We start from the raw sequence: 19,794 nt of genomic DNA on the forward strand, positions 1-19,794 counted from the left end.
GATTCACTACAGTTTACCCCTCCCCCACCTCTCATCAAGATCAGCTGGAGGAAGTGGTAGCTCAGCCAATGGGATTACAGGACTGAATTGACTGTGTGTGTGTGTGCGCAGCTGAGAGACGAAGCATGCCAGGACAAGCATCAGGCCTGCCTCTATCTTTGTGTGTGTGTGTGTGTGTGTGTGTGTGTGAAGAAAATGTAGGGCAGCTGCTTGTTCTTTCTCCCTATCTTTTCCCTCTGTCTGTCTTTGTTTCTGCGCCGTGCCGCTGTAGCTGCAGTCACCACAGCGACAGCTGACATTGTTGCTGAGGCTCTACTTCCGTAATTGCAGAGCTCTGACTCCCCCCCCCCCCCCCTTACAAAGGGAGCATGTAACCTCCCAGAGGAACCATTGTCTGTGTGAGAGTGTGTGTGGGTGTACGTCTGTGTGGCTCTGTGTGTGTGTGTGTGTGTCTGTGTGTGTGTGTGTGAAAGAGAGGTGAGGTGGCTCCAGGATCCAGACATGAATTCCTGTTGGAAAATGAAGATTCAGGTACAGATTCTTACTCTTGCTTTTGTTGATGTTTGTCTCTGTGTTGTTTTTGTTGATGGTGCTGATGTTGATGTTGTCATTGTTGTGATTATACTTCCATTCACTCAGTGTCCCTGCTCTTTGTCTTGTTTATATCATAACTACATGAATGCTTGATTACATATAATGTGTGTTCAAATAAATTCTCAATTATAATAGGAGGAGAAGGGGCTTGTCATAGTTTCCAGTCAGTGGTTGTTATGGTGAGGCCTTCTGTCTCCGTGGTGATGGCAGAGCATTTCTGCTGCAGTAACGAAGGGATGAAGAGTTGCCAGGAATGGGTGGTTTTGTCTCTTTCAGTGTGTGAGAGGGAGTGGGTCTGAGAGAGAGAATGAAATTGATCAGAAATGGTCTGCTTGTACACCCTGTCGAGCAGAATTGGCAGTTTGTTATGGGTGTGTTTATGTCCGTGGGTACATAATGTTTGTTTTGCTGATCTCTTGTATCTTCATGTACTCAGCGCTATCTCTTTGGGAAGCCAGTACTGTACAACTCTAGTTGTACATTCAGTGCATGTGCTCGGGTGTGTGTGCAGACACATACTGTATGTGTCTGTGTGGTTCAGAGCAGCATCTGCCACCTTGTCGGTGTGAAAGGTTTGACCCACTTTGTCCTGCTCCTCTGCCTTTTCTTTAGGATGGGTGGGGGTGCTGCAGTTTTGCTGTGTAGCAAACATAAACTTGAACATCCTCCAAGAATTGTCATCTAAAGTCTACTGTATTATACAGTTTGTAGTTATTTCATTTTCATATATATGCATGCTGTTGTGGTTTTTGGTGATGGATTGCTAAAATACAGGAGATTGTAAAATAGCATATCTGGTCAGATTTGGTACACATGAGCTTGCCAACCCATCTTTGGGTGTGAAAGTGCAAAGAGAGGCAGCAGTAATGTGCTACTGGTCTTCTCTGGAGAGCATGTTTGCTGCTATGCTCACCGAGCACTTTATGTTACATTAGCTCATCATAGCATTGAGCTTTTTCTGTACTGCTTATCTTGTAGGTGGTTGTGAGCTGGCTGGAGCCAATCTGAGCTGACACAGGGTGAGAGGTTGCCTGGAGAGCTTAGGGCTGACACATAGAGACAACCACTCCCATTCAGAGTTAACCCAACCTGTGTGTCTGTGGACACGGGCACAGGGAGAACATGCACGTCCACACAGAAAGGCCTTGGTCGACTACGTGATTTGAACACAGTGCCTTCTTGCTGTGAGGCGATAATGCTAACCACTGCACTATCGTGGTGCCTTCATCCACTGCAATCTGTTTTGATTAAGATCATAATGTTTCTGTTTATTGTGAAATGTAAGAATTGTATGACTTCAATTATTTATTAATGAGATAATTGTGGATGATGTTGTAATGGACTGCATTATATTCACCAGTGTCTCTATTATTTTGTCCTCCCTTATTTATATACATGAGGGGGTCAAAATATTAGGAACACCTCTGAATATAATGTCAAGCTGATGTGCCAACTCAGAGCTTTGTGTCAAATCTGCAGCTCATGGTCGAGGGAGGGGCGGGATTAATGCAGTCACATGTCATGGCAGAGCTTAAAACCTGTTGGAGAGATGAAGGGGATAAAGGGGAAAATTTAAATGGTACGACTGAATGAGATAGGCTGGACAGGAGAGAATAGCGCAGCAAAACACTATAATGATGGTTGCACTTAGAAGTTGGGTATTTTGCAACATGCCCACAGAGCATTTACAGCATTTTCTTCTTATGCTTCTTCTTTTCCTCTGAAAAGGCTAATTTTTCAAACCTCTGAGAAGGTTATAACTTTGAACCAAACTGAGCTCTTGCAGTTAGTATTCAGAGCGCTCTCTGTTTCTAATACAAAAACCTGCTTCTGTGTTCCTACATTCAAGATGGTGTTTTCCCACTGGGTGCCAGAGCTAATGCTTCTCTAAGCAGCTGCTGAGTTCTGCTCTTTGGTGTGTTTGCACCACCAAGCTGTTATCAGACTTTTGGTTTTAGGTTTGGCAATAAGACTCTGAGTCCATTCTAAACTGATGTTTTGATGAATTGGTCTTTTATACCAGGCCTTTCTGTGAGTCTTGGTCAGTATTTTCCTCATTGCTCTCTCTTCTTTGCTGAGACATCCTCTTAGTTACTGAAAGCATTTCTTTGTTTCTGCAAGTCTGTGATTGAAGGATTAAATCATGAGGGAACTGAAGGTACACAATAATAATGCAGCTAATAAGGAAGCACTGTGCTGAGCTAATTATCTGTAGCATCACTTTCTCACACAAGTGATGCTTACTGTATGTCATGTGGAAGAATATGACCGGCAGTGTAGTTAATGAGGAAATGTGGTTTCCCTGCACAGCAACAAAAATATTTCACTATATCTTTTGGATCTCTTGTTCTCTTTTATAGCACAATCGCAGCCTGCTGGTGTTCACTGTCATATCCAGTCCCATAGGACTGACCTCCTTTACCTTCTTTGTCAGATCTGCTCCTCACTGTAGTTCTCAGTGCTGCAGGATTAGACTGTCATACTGCAAATGTTGTAGCACAAACTGCAGGTCTGTGTGTTTCCTGCTTCTACTGCAGTTTTGTTGTGATGTGGCTTTGTGGTATAAGTGCACACATATCCTGCAGACTGACAGTGTGGGGCTGAACTGAAGAATATACTTGTAAATAAGACATATTGTCATGTTAGTCAAATATTAAACTGTTTTGTAGGAAATTAAAATCTCAAGTGAAATGTTCCCTCTTCCTTTTTGACTCTTCTTGACCTTACATGACCTCTTTATAACATAATGTCCATCCCTTTCACCCCCCAGACACAGCCATCCTAGGTCCAGTTAGGCATCTGTGGTCAGCCAAGCTCTCCACTGATTTTTGTTATTGTGTGTAGTTGAGATTTCTCATCTGGTTCTGCTCTCCTGCCCAGCTGCCCACTTGTAGTCAGCCTGCATTTCCTCCTTAAGTGGCAACTGGACACTGACAGGGGCAAGAAGCAACATAAAGACCAACTTCTCTGCTGGGAACGTTTGATATTGCATTTATTGCAAGGGTGTGCGACTCTAAGGAGGGAAGAGCTAGCCAATGCGTTGTTCACTCAAAACTTTGTGTGCATATTTGCACCTGCCAGCTGTATTTTTCAAGAGCGAGAGTGACAAGAGTTTGTGCATGTAACAGCCTACCTGAGAATGCTGGCATTTGATTTGTGTGACTTGAGGGAGATTTTTCATAGGAGTTGAGGCTCCGCAGAGGAATCTCAGTTATATCTGTCTGGGAAGGAAATCTTGTGTCCGCTTGTCTACAGCAATGTGTGCATTTAAAGAAAAAAACAGGGTAGGCTTATTTTTAGATCTGCATTTGGCAGAATGATCAGCCCTAAGCAGATCATGGTATGCTTCTTTATTTCAGGGAAAGCTATTTAGATGTAAACACTGCCTGTGCAGTCTGCCACAGGTGTACCTGCAAATCCGTAAGATTTACTCCTTCACCTGTCAATTTAATGTCTGTTTGTCTTGAGCTTCATGGTTGTTTAACTGAAAACAAAGTGGTTTGGGTTGTCTGCTGTGGTGTTTCCTGAGAAGTCATTTTCATAGCAATTTTTATAATGGTGATCTTTTAGGAGCGACATTGACATATTGAATAAAACACGTGTGAGTGCGTGCACTGAGTGCATCCATGCATAAAGTGTTTTGCTGATACCAGACTACATGAAATTCTGCAAGTGGTCTGAAAATAAAATCTGGTCTTCACTGTAGAGCCCTTTCTGTGTTTCTTGCCAAGTGAAAGTTGACATGATGTTGGATCTGGCTTCATCTGTTGCACTTTCAGAAAACACACATCCCTCACCAGGGAATTGGATTTTCTAACCTGTTAATGTTACTGATATTTGAAACAAATGTATAGAAAAACAACTTTTTATAATTTTATTAGACATGAGAAACAAGTTGTATTCTGGTTTATGCAATTCTATTATCTCACCGTATAAATTACTTACAGGCACCCCCACACAAGTTTTTTCACTTGGTGATTAGACCTCGCTGGGTTGATGATGGGCAGAGCTAATGCTGGGCTTTACATGAGGCCATTCATGTAGCAATAAGAATAACAAATGTCCATTTGTCAGGTGTGGCCAAACTGTCAGGAAAGTAAGAAGATGGTCTGCACACTCGGACACTCCTGGGAAAAGCTCTCATCCAGAATAAGTGAAATTACATGTGTGGGTGTTGTGGGTTGTGTGTGCCCATCGTGAATGTTAAATAACAACAGATATGCTCAGGATATAAATACCTCTCCAAATGTATATTTAAAATACTGAACTGAAATTTCCCCACCGAGGGATCAATAGAGTACCTACCTAATGATGTTTAATTATAAATGTTTTATTTATTTTCTTATCCGGGGGTTGTTCTGTTTCTCTTTAAACTTGCCTCCTGATAAAAACCAAAGGACTATTTTGGGTCATTAACCCCTTTAGATAAATTTAACCTAACATTTTGTGGGATTTATCATGCTGTTGAACTGCCAGACAGATGTGAACTATTTTTAAGGTGTTAGTTGTATTGTGAATAGAGTATCCCTGAAATATTATTTATTATTAAAATGACCTCACTGACCTAAAAGATGTCTGCTCTATTAATAAATGTTACATATTCAGATGCATGTATCTTTTCATATTACTAGTCACTGAATGCTGGGATCATGCGGGTGGAGCAGTGGGTAGTAAGGATAGGATCAACACAGGCAGCTCTCAGAGATGGAGGGGTAGGTGTGCTGCTCTGGCCTGTGATGAATAGGAAACCGCCTCTGTTGAATGGAAGAGTTGAGCAGCTTGCAGAGGTCACTTTAATGTAATGAATTTACAGACAAAGAGGAAAAGACGTGGAGTCATTTCCAGTACACTCACACACAAACCTGTCTGTTCGATTCACTGATTTAATTCGTTCACCTTGTTATTACTGTTTGAAAGCCATCATTCATTTGGCTTCTCTGTATACTTTGTCTTCCTCTGTCTGTTTTTCTTCATGCCCTGCTTGTTTTGTTATGCTGTTAGTATTGTGTAGCAGGAGAGATAAGTGTATTCCTCGGCCTTTTTTCAAGAGTAACTGCCACATAAAACATCTCTCTGTCAGTGTTTGGGACACACACCCAGGAGCTTCTTATTGAAGGGGGAAAATCTCTGAAACACGCTAACACACTTCTCTACATAGGTGCCATTGTTGAACATAGTTTGTGAAATGTCTTTTATCGTCCAGAACCTGGCATCCTGAATGAAGGCGCCTACACGTATCCCACCAATTATCAGTCCAACATGCTGTTTGCTTGCATAGGGTGATTCCATTAACCTCTGGAAACAGCTTGTTTTGTTACTACAGTTGATTGTGATGCCCAAGTCTTTGAGGAAAAGCAAGCTGAAGGTATTAGTTAATTATGTCTCTGCAGTGACACGCAGGAGGGTTCCTGCTGTTTTTTTCACCCAAGTTTTTTATTTTTTATTTTTGTATTTTCAGTACATTTACATTTACACTGCATTTTGGACAACAGAAGTGTTCACGTGTGTGTGTGTGTTGTTGACAGTGACTAGGTCTGATTATCTGGTTCTTTTTAACTGATGGACGTCGTAGCAGTTTAGGAAAATGGATACAGAAGTAAGTACAAAACATTCATAATGCATAAGAGATTGATAATAAGGCCTAAACTACTGAAGGATGGATAAACTTTTTCATTACACTTCGCAAGCCTGCCTGCACCCTAGCTGTGCCTTTAAAACTATCTCAGTCTCTTATGACAAAAAAAAAAAAATGCTCAAGGTGATGGGCTTGACAAGCGGCTCTCATTCACGACCCTGATCTATTGTGTAAAATCTCATTTCATGTCTGTGCTGGCATGGAAGCTGTGGATGGTGCAGGCGGTGGTGTAAGCAGCCTCACTGGCAGCAGGTCTCTGGTTCATATTCTGAGAAGCTGTTGACCTCAAACACAAACCTGTCTTTATGCTCCGCCACTAACACAACTCTGGTGTGAAGTGGTACACAAACCAGGACAAAACAAGATTTACTAACGGTAAAGAATTTCATTCTTTGTGGTTAAATGTAGATGCATATTTAATTTTACAGTGTAAAGCAGCAGATCTTCCTCTTTAAGAAGCTGGAACCAAAACATGTTGAGTATTTCTGCTTGAATAAATGACTGAAATTTCCTTGATTGATTTTAAACTTGCTGAATAGTTTCAGCTATAGTAAGTACATCCCCCATATACAGTCTGCAGTGCAATTTGTGACGTTGTTGTCAAACACCGCACAGATGGTGATTTAATCTATAATATTTAAATACATGTATAGAAGCTTTTTGAAGAGTAGACACATTTCAAAGAGGCAGGATTAAATTCAGTTTCAAGTTCTTATCTCTTGAGCTGCTTGCATAAAAGCGAGCAGAGTCCTCCCCCTGTGGGCCTAGAACAGAGACCTGAAAGAGACAGCGACCCCTCTGAGTATGACCTCTCCTCCTCTGTGGTACTCTGCTAAGCTTCTGTTGTGCTTTTACGAGTGTTAGTCTTCAGAGTCCAGTCTGAAAGTTGTGTTATCAAAGGCTTGGGCTGCTAAAAAATCCACAGAGGAGAAAGATGGTCACAGCAGACTGTGAAACCTGAGCCTTTCTTCTTCTGTCAGAATTATGCCTGAGCCCAGAGAATAAGGAATAGAGTTCTTTATAGTCATAATGCCGGTGAGGCTGACTCCCAGACCTTGTACTGTAGGTGGCACAGTTTGGGAAATGGTGTTGGAAAGAAAGAAGATGCGTGGAAATGGTTTTGATCTGTTCTTTTCTCATCTGACTTTAGCCTTTCTGCTCTAATCACTGCTTTCTCTAAAAGTGCTCTGTTCATTTGTGGCCTTGATGTTTCCCAGAAATCCTCTGTCTGGGTATTTCTGCTTGTTACTATATTTTTGGCCAAGATGGAAGGATTTAGGGCAAGGATTGTAAATTTGTTCTTTTCTTTTCTTCGGATTGTCGCTGCCGACTGTCATCTCCTATAAAAACCTGAATTTTTATCCTCTGACAATCTGACAATTATTTGGCTATACAAATTGCTCCCATCGAGAGCTATTTTTACTGTTTCGTGACAATGTATTGAAGACAGTGAAGAGGTAATGGTATGGCATTCGAGGAGAACTGATTCTCTTCAGTCCATTAGTATGAGAGACTGAGCTCTTGCTTCTCTTGTACATCAGCAAATCATTACTGGTGATAACATTCAGACTTAGTTTTTTTTTTTCTAGACTTATTCTGTCCTCTTTTATACACTACTTGTATACTGCATCAAGTTATGTTGCTGCATCAGCCCAGAAGTGTATCTTAGCAGATTAAAACACAGACCATATGTTTGCAGCTGGTGTGCTAGTTTTTTTTTTCCAAATGAAGTGTCTTAGAAATAGAGGTGAGCTCTGAGTGGCGTGTGTCTAATTGTACTCTCTTCACTGAGAATGAATTCATAGCCCTTTGCCCCCAATAAGACCAGATGAGGGTGTGACAGAGGTTTGAAGGTCAAGAATTTGTGCAGGTTTGGATGCAAGTGGAGGTGCGTTTGTATCAGAAAACCGCTTATTAAAATGTTTTATATCATCATGTACTGTAGTTGGATATCAGAAACCATATCCAAGTTGTTGTCTTATCAGTGTGTACAAGGTGATTGATGTTTGTTACTGTGTGTGTGTGTGTGTGTGCGTGTGTGTGTGGCCACAATCCACTGTGTGTGTTTATGTGTCCTCTGGGTCAGAAAATAAGGATGAAGATGGAAAAAGGAACCACGGAGAAAGAGTGATAGACTCAGGCACATATTGTAATGCTCTATCACCATGGCAACTAGTCACGGCTAGGACGCAAGTGAAGTGCTGAAGTAATTAAGAACTAGGAGCGTGTCGTGTAGTCTCTTAATGGTAGGATGATGTATGTGTGTGGACTCGTGGTTATTTGCAGTAGGTGTAATTACTTTCTGTCTGGACAAAGCTGGCAGAAGTAACACTTTAAACTGCTGCCTCTTCATCGCAGCCTGATGAAAGTTCTCAGAGTCAAAATTAACACACAAACAAGTCCCGCTTGTCAGTACACGTGATGTATATACGCAGTACATATGTACCTAATAAAGTGAGTGTATGTGTGAGTGAGTGTCTCTTATTGGTGTCCTGTGCACGGCTGAATTTCTATCCAGAAAAAGCAAATGGCAACTTCAGACAGACTCCAGTGCAAAAATGTCTTGTTGTTCATTTCTGTCTGTTATCGAGTCCTAAAAGCGTTATTGCTTTGTAAGCAAGTGAAATAAGTGGCCGGTCCAGAAGAATAGCTCAAATTGTTTTCTACAGAAATCATCTGGTTTTAACCATTTTCAGCCATACATGATTCTCCACCACTGTAAGGGTGTTTGTAGTACAAACATTGGTGTTTCAACAGGAAGAACTGTAATCACGTTGGTGATCCCATGGTTTTTCATAACGCCATCATCAGGTCAAATATCTGATTTGTCCACTGCTTTAGTTTCATATCAAATGCCTCCAGAATGATATCTCCATCACCCACATCCAGGCATTTTGTTTAGTGCTAATCACAGTAGTATTTGTTATCATGCTACCACACTAAAGATAATAGGATAATGGATATGGATAATCACATGCAGCATCTGATAAATTTCAACTTTGTTCAACAACTGTGAACATTTTAGCATGCTGATATTAGCATTTTAGCTCAAAGCATTGCTGTGCCCGAGTACAGCCCCAGCGCAGCTACCGTGACTCTAGACTTTGTTTAGAAACTCTTCACTAATCCTACTGCACTGGCAAACAATAAAAGTTTAAAACTAATTGTGTAGTGTTCCATATCAACTTGATTAGATTCTCTGTGATCATCTGGTGCATATTCTTTAAATAAATGTGTAATATTGGCTCAGTAAGTAGAATTCCACCACAGGAGTACTGGTTGATTACTGGGTTTTCAGTTAAGCTGTGATGTGTAGTGTACTGTGTGCTGTAGGAGGAGCTGGGGGTCAATAGAGACCCAAACAGCACATTTGTGCCCCCTAACTGTTTAATCCCCCTTTATTTCACTTTCTCTACAGTTAAAACACTCTCACCAGACTGCTGACTTATTTGTGTGTGAACTCAGTGTTATGTAACTGTGATTGATTACTTATTAAGGAACCACGCTAGCTGTTAATACCAATACTGAATGCAGCACAGCACCCCAGTGGCTGTGTATCTGAGTCTCTGATGCAAGGCAAGAACACTGAGGGCGACTCAAGGAGCCCTGCAACCACAGAACAAAACTCGACTGTGCTGAGCTCTGGGAGTTTTGGCCTGTTTCACTCCCTGAGTGATGATAAAAATATTGTGACACCATTTGATACGGAGTTTGAACTGATGTGTTATGTAATCAGTGTCAAACTGATTGCATTTCGTCTGGAGGCAGAAGAACTTTATTTACCAACCAAAGATGCTAAACAGCTCAGGCTCACAGGCCTCTGAGCTCCAGAGAAATCTCATGTTGAGTGCTCATTAGACAGAGACGAACCAAGATTCCTACATGTTCCTGCTACTAGCCTATAATAAGATTTCTTCATTCTTATTAGTACATCTGCACAATAAAAATGTGCATTATTACTTATGCATATATACTTGCGTTGTCATATTTAGCAGTGCTGGCACTTTAGCATGCTACCTTTATTATTTAGGTCAAAGCACCACTGTGCCTGTCCACGGTTGTTGTTTCTTCTGTTTCTGGCTAAATGTAAATTATATGCTTGTCAAACAGCTAGTCATTGTGCAGCACCATTAATTGCAAATACATTTCAGAGTAATTCTGTAAGCTCAGTTTGCATAAAGTATGTGCAGACTGGATTTCCGTTATGTGTCTGAAAGTGTATTTTCACTCACTGCAGGTGTTTTCCTTTCTCTCCTTTACAGAATGAAAAGCCTCTGGGTCATTCTGCAAGCAGGTCCAGCAATATATCAAAGGTGAGCAATGCACACACAAATGAAAAATTTGGAATGGATGAATGGCCTTTCTTCACCACAGAGAGAGAGGAGGGAGAATAAAGACCGAATGGTGTCTGAGTTTTGGAGGAAAGCAGAGGTTGACAGAACAGCTAGATGGTGAGAGCAGCTGATAAATAACCTGCCTCTCTTGCATCAGTTTGGTCTAATCTGAGCTGTCTCTCTGATCAGCCTCCAGAGAACAGACTTGTCTTTGCAGCTCAGCTCAGGGTGGTTCTCTGTCAGACGGACTGTACAAATCTCCATTCTCTGCGACGCCTATCTTTTACCATTTTCTCCTCTCCATCGCTCCCTCTGGTAAAGCTAAGGCACGCATCGAACCTAGCTTCAGGGTTGTATTCTTGGGTTTCCTGAGCCTCTTACAGGATAAACCCTTTTATTGTGCTAATAGATGTCAAGGTCACTACATCGCCATGGGGCTGCTCCAGCAACGTTTGATCCACGAGTCAGTTGCTCTTTAAACATGAGCAAGATGGGAGTTGTTGCATGCCAAGTGATAAATTTACCAACAATTATTTTCATTTACTTATGGTTAAACATAAATACTGTTTTAAGGCAATATTACACTTCTCTTTTAAAATCTAATTCTACAAACATAGACTTTAGTACTCTTATGCAGCTGTTTGATTTTAATGGGCCTAAAGTAGCTGAAACTGATCAATTAAAATATCCATGATAATTTCAGAGCTTGAGCAATAAGGCCTAATATATAAATATGTCACTGGTCACTTTATTAAGTACACCTGTATAATTGTATGCACTTCAATGCAACACTTCCGCCTTAACATCTGTGTTTATGAAGCTCAGAGTGTTTCAGTTTTTGGTGATGTTTTCCTTTCATTCCTAAATGTATGGGTGGATTTAACTAGTTAGCCGTTTCTGGATATCATGCGTTGTCACTGAATGTCATACATAGGCCGCCATTCCTCTGACAAATGTCTGTGTCTTATACAGTGACAAAGTCTGAACAAAGCTTTTAAGTTTGACAGATTTAATTAATAACCAGCAGCCTGTCTGCTGTCTGCCGTCTGCCGTTTCCTGCTCCTTTCTCAATGAAAATATAATTGACTGGTAGGTTTTAAATCTGTTTTAATTGTTCTCAAGATGGACAAGCCCACTGTGGGTCTCAGCAGTTAAAAAGAGGTTTGAATTGTTAGTACAATCTGAACTAATTAAACAAGAAAATAGTACAAGTAATCCTCTCCATACTCCCGACAGACTTAACTGAAATCAGAAGATTTAACAGTGGACTATTATGAGGTTTAATATATTTTTGATAACAAGCCACCTTCCTGAAACCTCTGCTTGAATCAGAACATGATTTGTATGCAGTGTATTTATAAGTTTCCCTCATGGGATGAAATGAATGATTTTCCTCTTTCCAGCAGTGACTCAAATATTCCTTTTTGATGAAAGAATATAAAATGTAGGTCAAGTTAATTTATTTATGTTGCAAAACTCCAGAAAAAGAAGATAAAGGCACCTAATGGTTTAATTTACACATGTACCTTGTGCGTACAAGCTGCTGATGAGTTTTGATGGATGATCTTAATTGCTGCTCAGCTGTTTTCTTTGATTTCTGTGTGAGATCCAGCCGGATTCAAAATAAGGACACCTTAACAAACCCTTTACTGCTTCACATGGCATAGATTCAAGCTGAATCGCATCGCCTGGTGTCAGATCAAATCAAAAATGAATGTGCTTGTATCCATTTGTTGACCTACTTAAAAGATATCGCTCCACATAACCAGAGCCTGAGAGAAATGCTTCCTAACACTTCCAGCTTGGCTCAACAATACAGTCTGGAGAATTTGTATGGGAAAGATAAAACACCCAAAGAGTTTGTTCATTCTCTCAAAGCACTTGCTCAAGTTTTATGCTGATGACCTGCCAGGATCCTCGCTGTTGGTGTTTCCTTTAATTGAACAGCATTCCCTGACGATGACTCCAAAAGTCATCTACTGTCTAGGTATCCGGTTACTTGTAACACCCCCAATGGAATACCTGTCATGAGGCGCACACACACGCACATCAGGAGAGAAATACAATGACATTAAACCAAGCTGCAGGGGGTAAATTGCATCATATGGATGATGCTGCCTCCATTATTGAATTTGTCACTGCAGGGGATTACAGTGTATGGTTTTAGATTTAAATGTGTATCCAAAGCCAAAAACGTATGATCTCATCTGCTCGTGTTTTTTGTTCACTGATTCATTTACGTTTAGAAAGAAATTGTGTAGAGAATTATGAAAGAGGCTTTGAGGGTCAGTAGTCAGGATTTTTTTTTTTTTTTTTTGCTAAATGAAAGAATGGTCAGTGTTGAATATACTGGAGCAGCTCTGAAAGCTTTATCTAGACCCAGTGTGGTCTGAGGATTGCCCGTTGATTTGGCGTGAGTCGAGTTTTCACTGTGAGCTCAGGAGGCTTAGCTGTAGCCATTTCTCTCTTTAGCACAGTGACAGGGAGCCGTGCAATGCCTCCTACACTGTTTGGGAAGGAAATAAAGTATTACAGTCCTCATAAAGATACAAAGCAGCAACCGACTGCTCTGTGGGCTGCTGCTGATAATCAGCCGAACATCTGGTGATGCTCTGTATTCAAGTTGCTACAGTTTTGCAGCATTTGAGACTCCAGTGCTACAGTGCACAGCCTGGGTCTGTGAAACCAGGCGCTGAGCCAAGCCAGTCTTTTGAAGAAGGTCGTGTTAAATGTTCATTTTTTTTGTGGAAAAAATAGTTTTGTTTGTTTGTTGAATTGCTCAGTCTGGCAGCATTGCTCATTTTTATGGTTTTTGCTAAAGCTGGCTCTAGTCCTTGGAGAAACCAGACATGAATGGCTTCTTTACAAAATGCTTTTGGTGGAAAGCGCCTTTATTGATTATTTCTCTACAGAGTTGTTCAGTGACACTCATGGTGGAGGGATTTAAAAAATAATAGACAGTGATGAAAATGCCCTTTATCTTTGAAGCAGCCTGATCATATTTAGTCACTGCTGCAAAAGGTGGGTGAACTCTACCATGCACCTCACTTGTAGTGCATATGCCAAATAAACACTTTGACCCTTTGACCCCATACATATAGTCATATTAAAACTATAAAAGAAGTGTATTTTCTTTTCCACATTAAAGCCTGACTGGCTTGCAAACTTGCATGAGAAGCAGGATGGGCATGTTATGTAATGTAATGGTCTCGAGTCCCAGAGAAATGATTGACCAGTCAAGTCAAGCTTCAGTCTTCCTCACAAACAGCTGCTACCTAGTCACCCCAGTTAAGGCTCTGTGCTTGTAGTTTCTCAGTAAAAGAGAAGGTGGTATTTAACTTTTTCTCATAACATCACTGAGCAAACTCTGCCCACTGATTAAGACCATGTGATATGGTTGAACACTTGAGGGGGGAGCTGGTACATGGACCTTAAGTTTGAGTTGCTTTATTAACTGTAATTTCAAAATTACAATATACTGTATGTAAAAAGTAAGTAAAAATTAGATCAGTGTGACTTGTAAGTGACGATGATGATTTAAAATTTCTGTTTTAATGGTTAAGAAACGGCTTTAATACTTCATTTTCTACTAGCATCTGTCCCCTTCACACTGTCTGTTCAGCTTGTCAGAAGCTTCTCACTCAGACGAAGTGAGTCGGTATTCGTGTAAAATTTTAACAATTATTCTTTGAAATGCCCCAGTAGCTAGAAAATGAGAGCTGTGCTTTTCTCTAGGTAGAGACTATAAAAGAAGAACGGATGCCGGGATAATAGCAGATCTGAGATGAGAGGTGTTGGAAATGAGGATGGAAATGGAAAAGAGGATAATTTATGCAAGGATGATTTTTATGTGAGGGTGGGAGAGTAGTTACAGTGGAACAATGAGTTGGGACATGGTTTCTGCACACACACAAACAGCTGTTCATAACAATGAGAATATGACATGAAGCTGGATTATATCTAATTAGTGCACCAGAGCCAGAGAGCCATAACTGAATGGGTAAATATAAGTTTTGACACCGATGTTGAAATATCGTCTGCAGCTTTGATCATAATAAACAGGCTCTCATGTAGTTATCAAAGGTCCTCATCACAAGAGGAATGAGAGGACAGGTATTGTATGAGAGCAAGTGTTTATTAGAGGTTTACAGAGTAATGCAGGCTGTTAGGAGGTTGATCATTACTGCCTCGTCTATGCACTCGGCACCCTGTTGTTAACTTTGCTCAGACCCAGAGTTGTACATTGGCCAACTCACAACATGAATGATTAACAAAAGCAGGAACACTGCAATATGATATTTCTGCAGCTGCAGTAAAATAAGAAATAACGGGAATTTCCATTAGTGTAATCATGATCCACCTCTTTTCTTTTTTATTTTTTTATTTTTTTATCGGGTCTACATTTAGATTTCAGTAATATGACACTTTAGCTAAGCATACAACATCATTTCTTGTTTTTAGTAACTGTTGTAGTGTAGCACTGAAGTGGCACCTATTTGGGAATTCTAATGTTTTATTGGTTTGATCTGATCTTTTTGCCTCTTACCCACTTCTCAAGGGAGTCTGAACATTTTACACTGACAGCAGAGCCCCAGACAGCAGTCTTCGAAAGTATTATAGTAAGAAATAAAATTAGACATTAAAGAGAAATGAGATCATCTTGGATGAACTATTGAGGAACAACAAGAGGGAGAGCACATGTGCAGAAAGACAAAACCAACTGTGGTGTTTGTGTACAGACAGAAAAACAGGCTGAAGGGCATAGTTGGACATTGAATTTTCTATTGATTGGTGTCATGCCATGAGGTATATATTTCCTCTTAGTTAGAAATGAAATCAATAGGCAATTAGTTTCTTCTTAGGTTTACCAGACTCCAGTGTCTTTACGTTAGCAACCCAAACACTATCCCTTCACAGCAGACCTGCACTTAGCATGCATCAAAGCCACAGTTTGTGCAGCTTAAGCAAGAGAGATGCAATGTGTTAAAGACCGTTAGAGGTGTTTGTAGGTGGATTCCTCCTGTTTTCAACCTTCATGTTTTATATTCATCACACTCTGCCAACATTACATGAAGGCAGCCTAGTACGGACATTTAACATGCTCACTTTTGGTTATTTTCTTCTGAATAAAGTGAGTAATCCAGCTAAACTCTTGGCTTGTTTACACTTGTTTTTATTGTCCTGTCAGGCTTTTATAGTAGTGTTGTTGTGTTCCTAGATCTCAGCAGTAGGATATTACCTTAGCAAATAAAAATGATGACTAAAACATTATAAACCAGATTCCTGTAGAGTCCAAGACCATTTTAAGTAATCCTCATTAAAGTATTTGTCTAAAAATGGTGAAAGCTTTAATGGATGATGCTGAATATAGTTTTATTATTATAACATTCTTGTAGCCGCAGGTGCTTGGATTTAAAAATTCTCTGTGGAGGCTGAACAAGTCTACAGCCTCACATCTTCCAGCTGTACCTTTCTCAATGCTGCATTCTTCATAAGTCTCCCAGTCTGGCTCCTCTGTGCTTTGCTCCATGATGCACAGAGACAGAGTTTGCCTGGTGCTACTTTAGTCACATAAATTAACTGCCATTATTGTGTTTTTCCTTTTTATCATCCTGTGCATCAGTGCGTGACTCACTCTTTCTGTAAAGATCAGATTCAGGTGCTGACAATCTGATCATTCTCATCGCACATGACCTTTCACAGGAAAATATGATTTGGTCCTGTTCATTGAATAATATAGTACAGTACTATTCCACTTTAGGATTTCACTTAGATGTCTCATGGTTGTAAACTTGTGTATGTGTGTGTGTTGTTCTACAGGCAGGGAGCCCAACTTCAGTCAACGCTCCATGCAGTTTCTCGAGGACGTCGGTGTCCCCCTCCAGCCAGGACATCTGCAGGTACTAACCACTTCAACCTCATTTTCATCTTCCTGCCACTGATAGAATTTAAGCCCCTACCTGCTGTTAAATGGATTTTATAGCAATACAGATCAGTGAGTGTTTATTTTCATGCAGAGGCAAAGCCCCTGAAACTGTTTGTCTCCTGTTTTTCAAATTCCTTGGATTTTAAATGCATGATGTTTTCTTTTGTCTTTTATGCCCTTTCCCATTCCTTCTCCTGCTGTTCTTTACCACTGTCGTCTATCATATGTTCCTCTGTCATAAACACACATGCACAAACACTTTCCCTCCAGCAGTCAGGATCAGGACTCTCAGAAGCACACTGCGGTGGTTCTGGTGAATTCTAACAGTAAAGCGTGTCAAGGCTCAGGAGGTATTTCAGTGACCACCCTCTGCACAGATGTCCTGCCCACTTCCAAACATGGCAAACAACAAGACTGGCTCTCTCTGCTCCGGCCCTCCTCTGTCAATATCCAGCCTAACAGCTCACTCAGGTTTTCTGTCTCTCTGAATGATATGGGCCAGCGTGTGAATGATCTCTGCCATGGCCTGCACTTCATTGATCGACCTTGCTCTGAGGGTGAGCTGGAGTCAAAAACCAGTCTTGCTCAGCCTCCTGCCTCCATTCAGAGGGTACACACACTAAATGGCAAGCTGGCTGCAGCATCCGCACACCAGAACCGAAATCTAACCTTCTCAACTCACACACACCCCCATCTTGTCTCCTCTTTCACCAACAACTACAAATATATGTTGGGTATCCCTGCTGCCAGTTGTCTCCTATCTGACCCTGCCATCATCAGCCCTCCTTCTCTTTCCAACGCTCACCTCCACCCTCATCACTCCCAAAGTACCAACTTCCTTCGCGTCATCCTCCCCTTTTCTCAATCCTCTGCCTCAGCTAGCCTGCAGTGCCCTCAGCTGGGCAGCTATGCCTCTCACCTCCACATCACCTCTAGCACCCTGCTGGAAGGCAGTGAGGGAGGGCTTCCCCCTGAGGATTTGCTGGGTGATGACGATGTGTTTGAGGAGGACTGGTACAGTTCAGAGCCAAAGGGAACAGTCGAGCTTGCAACCCCAGAAACGGTCACCGTGACTGGGCGAGGTGCTCTTCTAGCCCCCTTGTGCCATATGGATGAGGACATTGACTTGGACTGCTGCCCATCCCCTTTGTCAGAGAAAACTGGGCCGCTGTCACCCTATTCTCTGTCTGGTGACTGCTGCAGGTGGGTGACTGTCTGGATGATGTAATCCACACCCACCCTTTATGTGACTTGGTAGAGCCCAGACCACCCCCGTGCCATTAGGTGGCAGTGAACCCCTGAGCCATGTGGAGTAGTGGAGAGCTTCTTTCCCTGTAGTGTAATTATCCAGCAAATATCTTACAAAACAGCAAAACCCCTGCTCGAAGTGGAGTTGTCAATAAGACGAGCCTGACATATACACACAGCAACACCACAGGTCTTTTCCTCACCTGTTGTAATTCAACCCATTGTGCGTGTCTGAATCAAAAATGTGGCCTCATTTAATATCATTTCACTGTTATCTCAGCGCTCTGCCATTTTTTGATTGGGCTGTCAAGCTGTTTTTAATTTTTTTTTTTTTTTTTTTTTTTGGTTACTAGATCGATGAGGCATTAAAGTGTCTTACATGGGCTGGAAAATTTGTGATTGATTTTACCGGCAAGCTTTACACTTTGCAGGAATGAGAGCAACGCCAATGTTAAGAAAAATATAGAGGAGCAGAGGTTATGGTATGACTTTAATGGCATTGAGGAACAAAGTGTGTTTCGGTGTGAGAAACAGTGCAACGGACGCAGACAGGGGACAATAAACAGTGATGAACTGACGGAATCTGTCTGTCTGGGTCAACGGGGCCATCGTCAGTCTATTTCACTTGGCAGTGTGTGGCAGAGCCAGGTCATGTTAGGAAGGACAGATTTGTTTACAAGCCAGGTCATGGTTTTGTGACCTCTAAATATGAGCCTTGGTATCACCAGATCTTACTAAGTCAGCATGAAAAGGAATTTTTAGCTCCTCATAGATCACGATGAGCCTTTCTGGATAACAGTATCCGCCTGTCAATATTTCACCTGGTAGCAGTTCACTCAACTGTTGGGCATCAAGTCCTAAACATAAAGGAATGTCAACTGTATATATCCATCTTTGTTGTCCCTTCAACTGGATTCTCTGCTTGCACTCCATTCCAGATTGAATGTCTTGTCACCTGTAGGCCGGTAGAGAAACATGAGCTTAGAATTGGCAAGGTGAAGGCCAGAGATCAGGAGGAAGATTAATGGCCTCAAATAGCCCACATAGTCTGATTGCGCACACACATACACAAACACCTCATGCCAGCCTTCTGTCAGGTGGCTGAAAGCATGAGCTCAGAGCAGAAACAGACCTCACCTGTGAAAATGAGTGTGGGTGGCTGTTTCTCATGAATAGTATCTTATTTAGTTGTCAGGTCATTGACGGGTATTGACAGCTTTTCAGTTGCAGTGGTTGGACGTTTGATAAAAGGTGTTTTGGTCTATTAACTTACCAAATATATCATCTCTTAGAAGAACTCCTTTTTAATTAAATGTTTTCAAAGCTGAGTTCTGTGAATGTTTTAAAAACCCGTGTTGCTCACATCCATATGTTGTAAATCCAGGTGCCATTTGGCCTCTTGATCATTTTATAGAGATTGCCAGCTTCTGAAATAAATGGGATCATTACATTATTATTGTCAAGCTCTCTGCTTTGATTACCTTATCGCCTTCTCAGTTCTCGCATCTTGCTTTGCTGCTTTTTGGTGTTTTATGGTTGAAACGTATCTGTGTCACTGCACCCTTCAAGCATGTTCTAGAAGATCACCAGAGACAGACAAAGCAGGGATAAAACATTGCTCCAGAGAGCTCCTTTAGGTTTTATAAACCAACTAGAGTGTATGTAATTCCTTCACCTTCCTCCAAAAGATGTCATCTTAGCAAATCATTGATCTTTTTTTTTTTTTTTTTTTAAATAAATTAAAGAATCGCCACTGGGGGGGAGACGAGACGAGGGAAAAGGAGTAAAAGAAGGAGATGGCTTCCAGTGCTGCTGCTGCTAACTGAGTTGTGTTTTTCCCTGATCAGTATGTCTCTGGCAGAGTGTAGAGCTTAAACTGAAATGTTCAGACTGAGAACAGGAGAGAGAACATGCCTCACACTCTGCCCCATACCACCCCATAAATATATTAAAAAAGGTTGGTTGTAAAATGTACATGTAAATAATAATAACAGAATACAGTAGAGTCCAGCCTCTCTCGAGGAGTAAGGTTCCAGAGCCCAAGCTGTGTGTGGAGG

General features: G+C 41.3%; 1 protein-coding gene across 2 annotated transcripts in view; it reads left to right on the plus strand.

Moving 5' to 3' along the window:
* The window catches only part of marchf8 (membrane-associated ring finger (C3HC4) 8), a 68,412-nt gene that overhangs the window by 38,746 nt on the left and 9,872 nt on the right, over window positions 1–19,794 (plus strand). Inside the window, exons 3-6 of one of the 2 annotated variants that reach the window (XM_020601540.1) lie at window positions 10,492–10,542; window positions 16,384–16,463; window positions 16,547–16,558; window positions 16,760–17,692. In XM_020601540.1, the coding sequence (XP_020457196.1) occupies window positions 10,492–10,542; window positions 16,384–16,463; window positions 16,547–16,558; window positions 16,760–17,692 (1,076 nt within the window). The remainder of the gene's footprint in view (window positions 1–10,491; window positions 10,543–16,383; window positions 16,464–16,546; window positions 16,559–16,759; window positions 17,693–19,794) is intronic. The other variant, XM_020601539.1, reaches the window with a different exon arrangement.

Source organism: Monopterus albus, unplaced genomic scaffold (assembly GCF_001952655.1).
Source record: "Monopterus albus unplaced genomic scaffold, M_albus_1.0 scaffold52.1, whole genome shotgun sequence".
Taxonomy (NCBI): domain Eukaryota; kingdom Metazoa; phylum Chordata; class Actinopteri; order Synbranchiformes; family Synbranchidae; genus Monopterus; species Monopterus albus.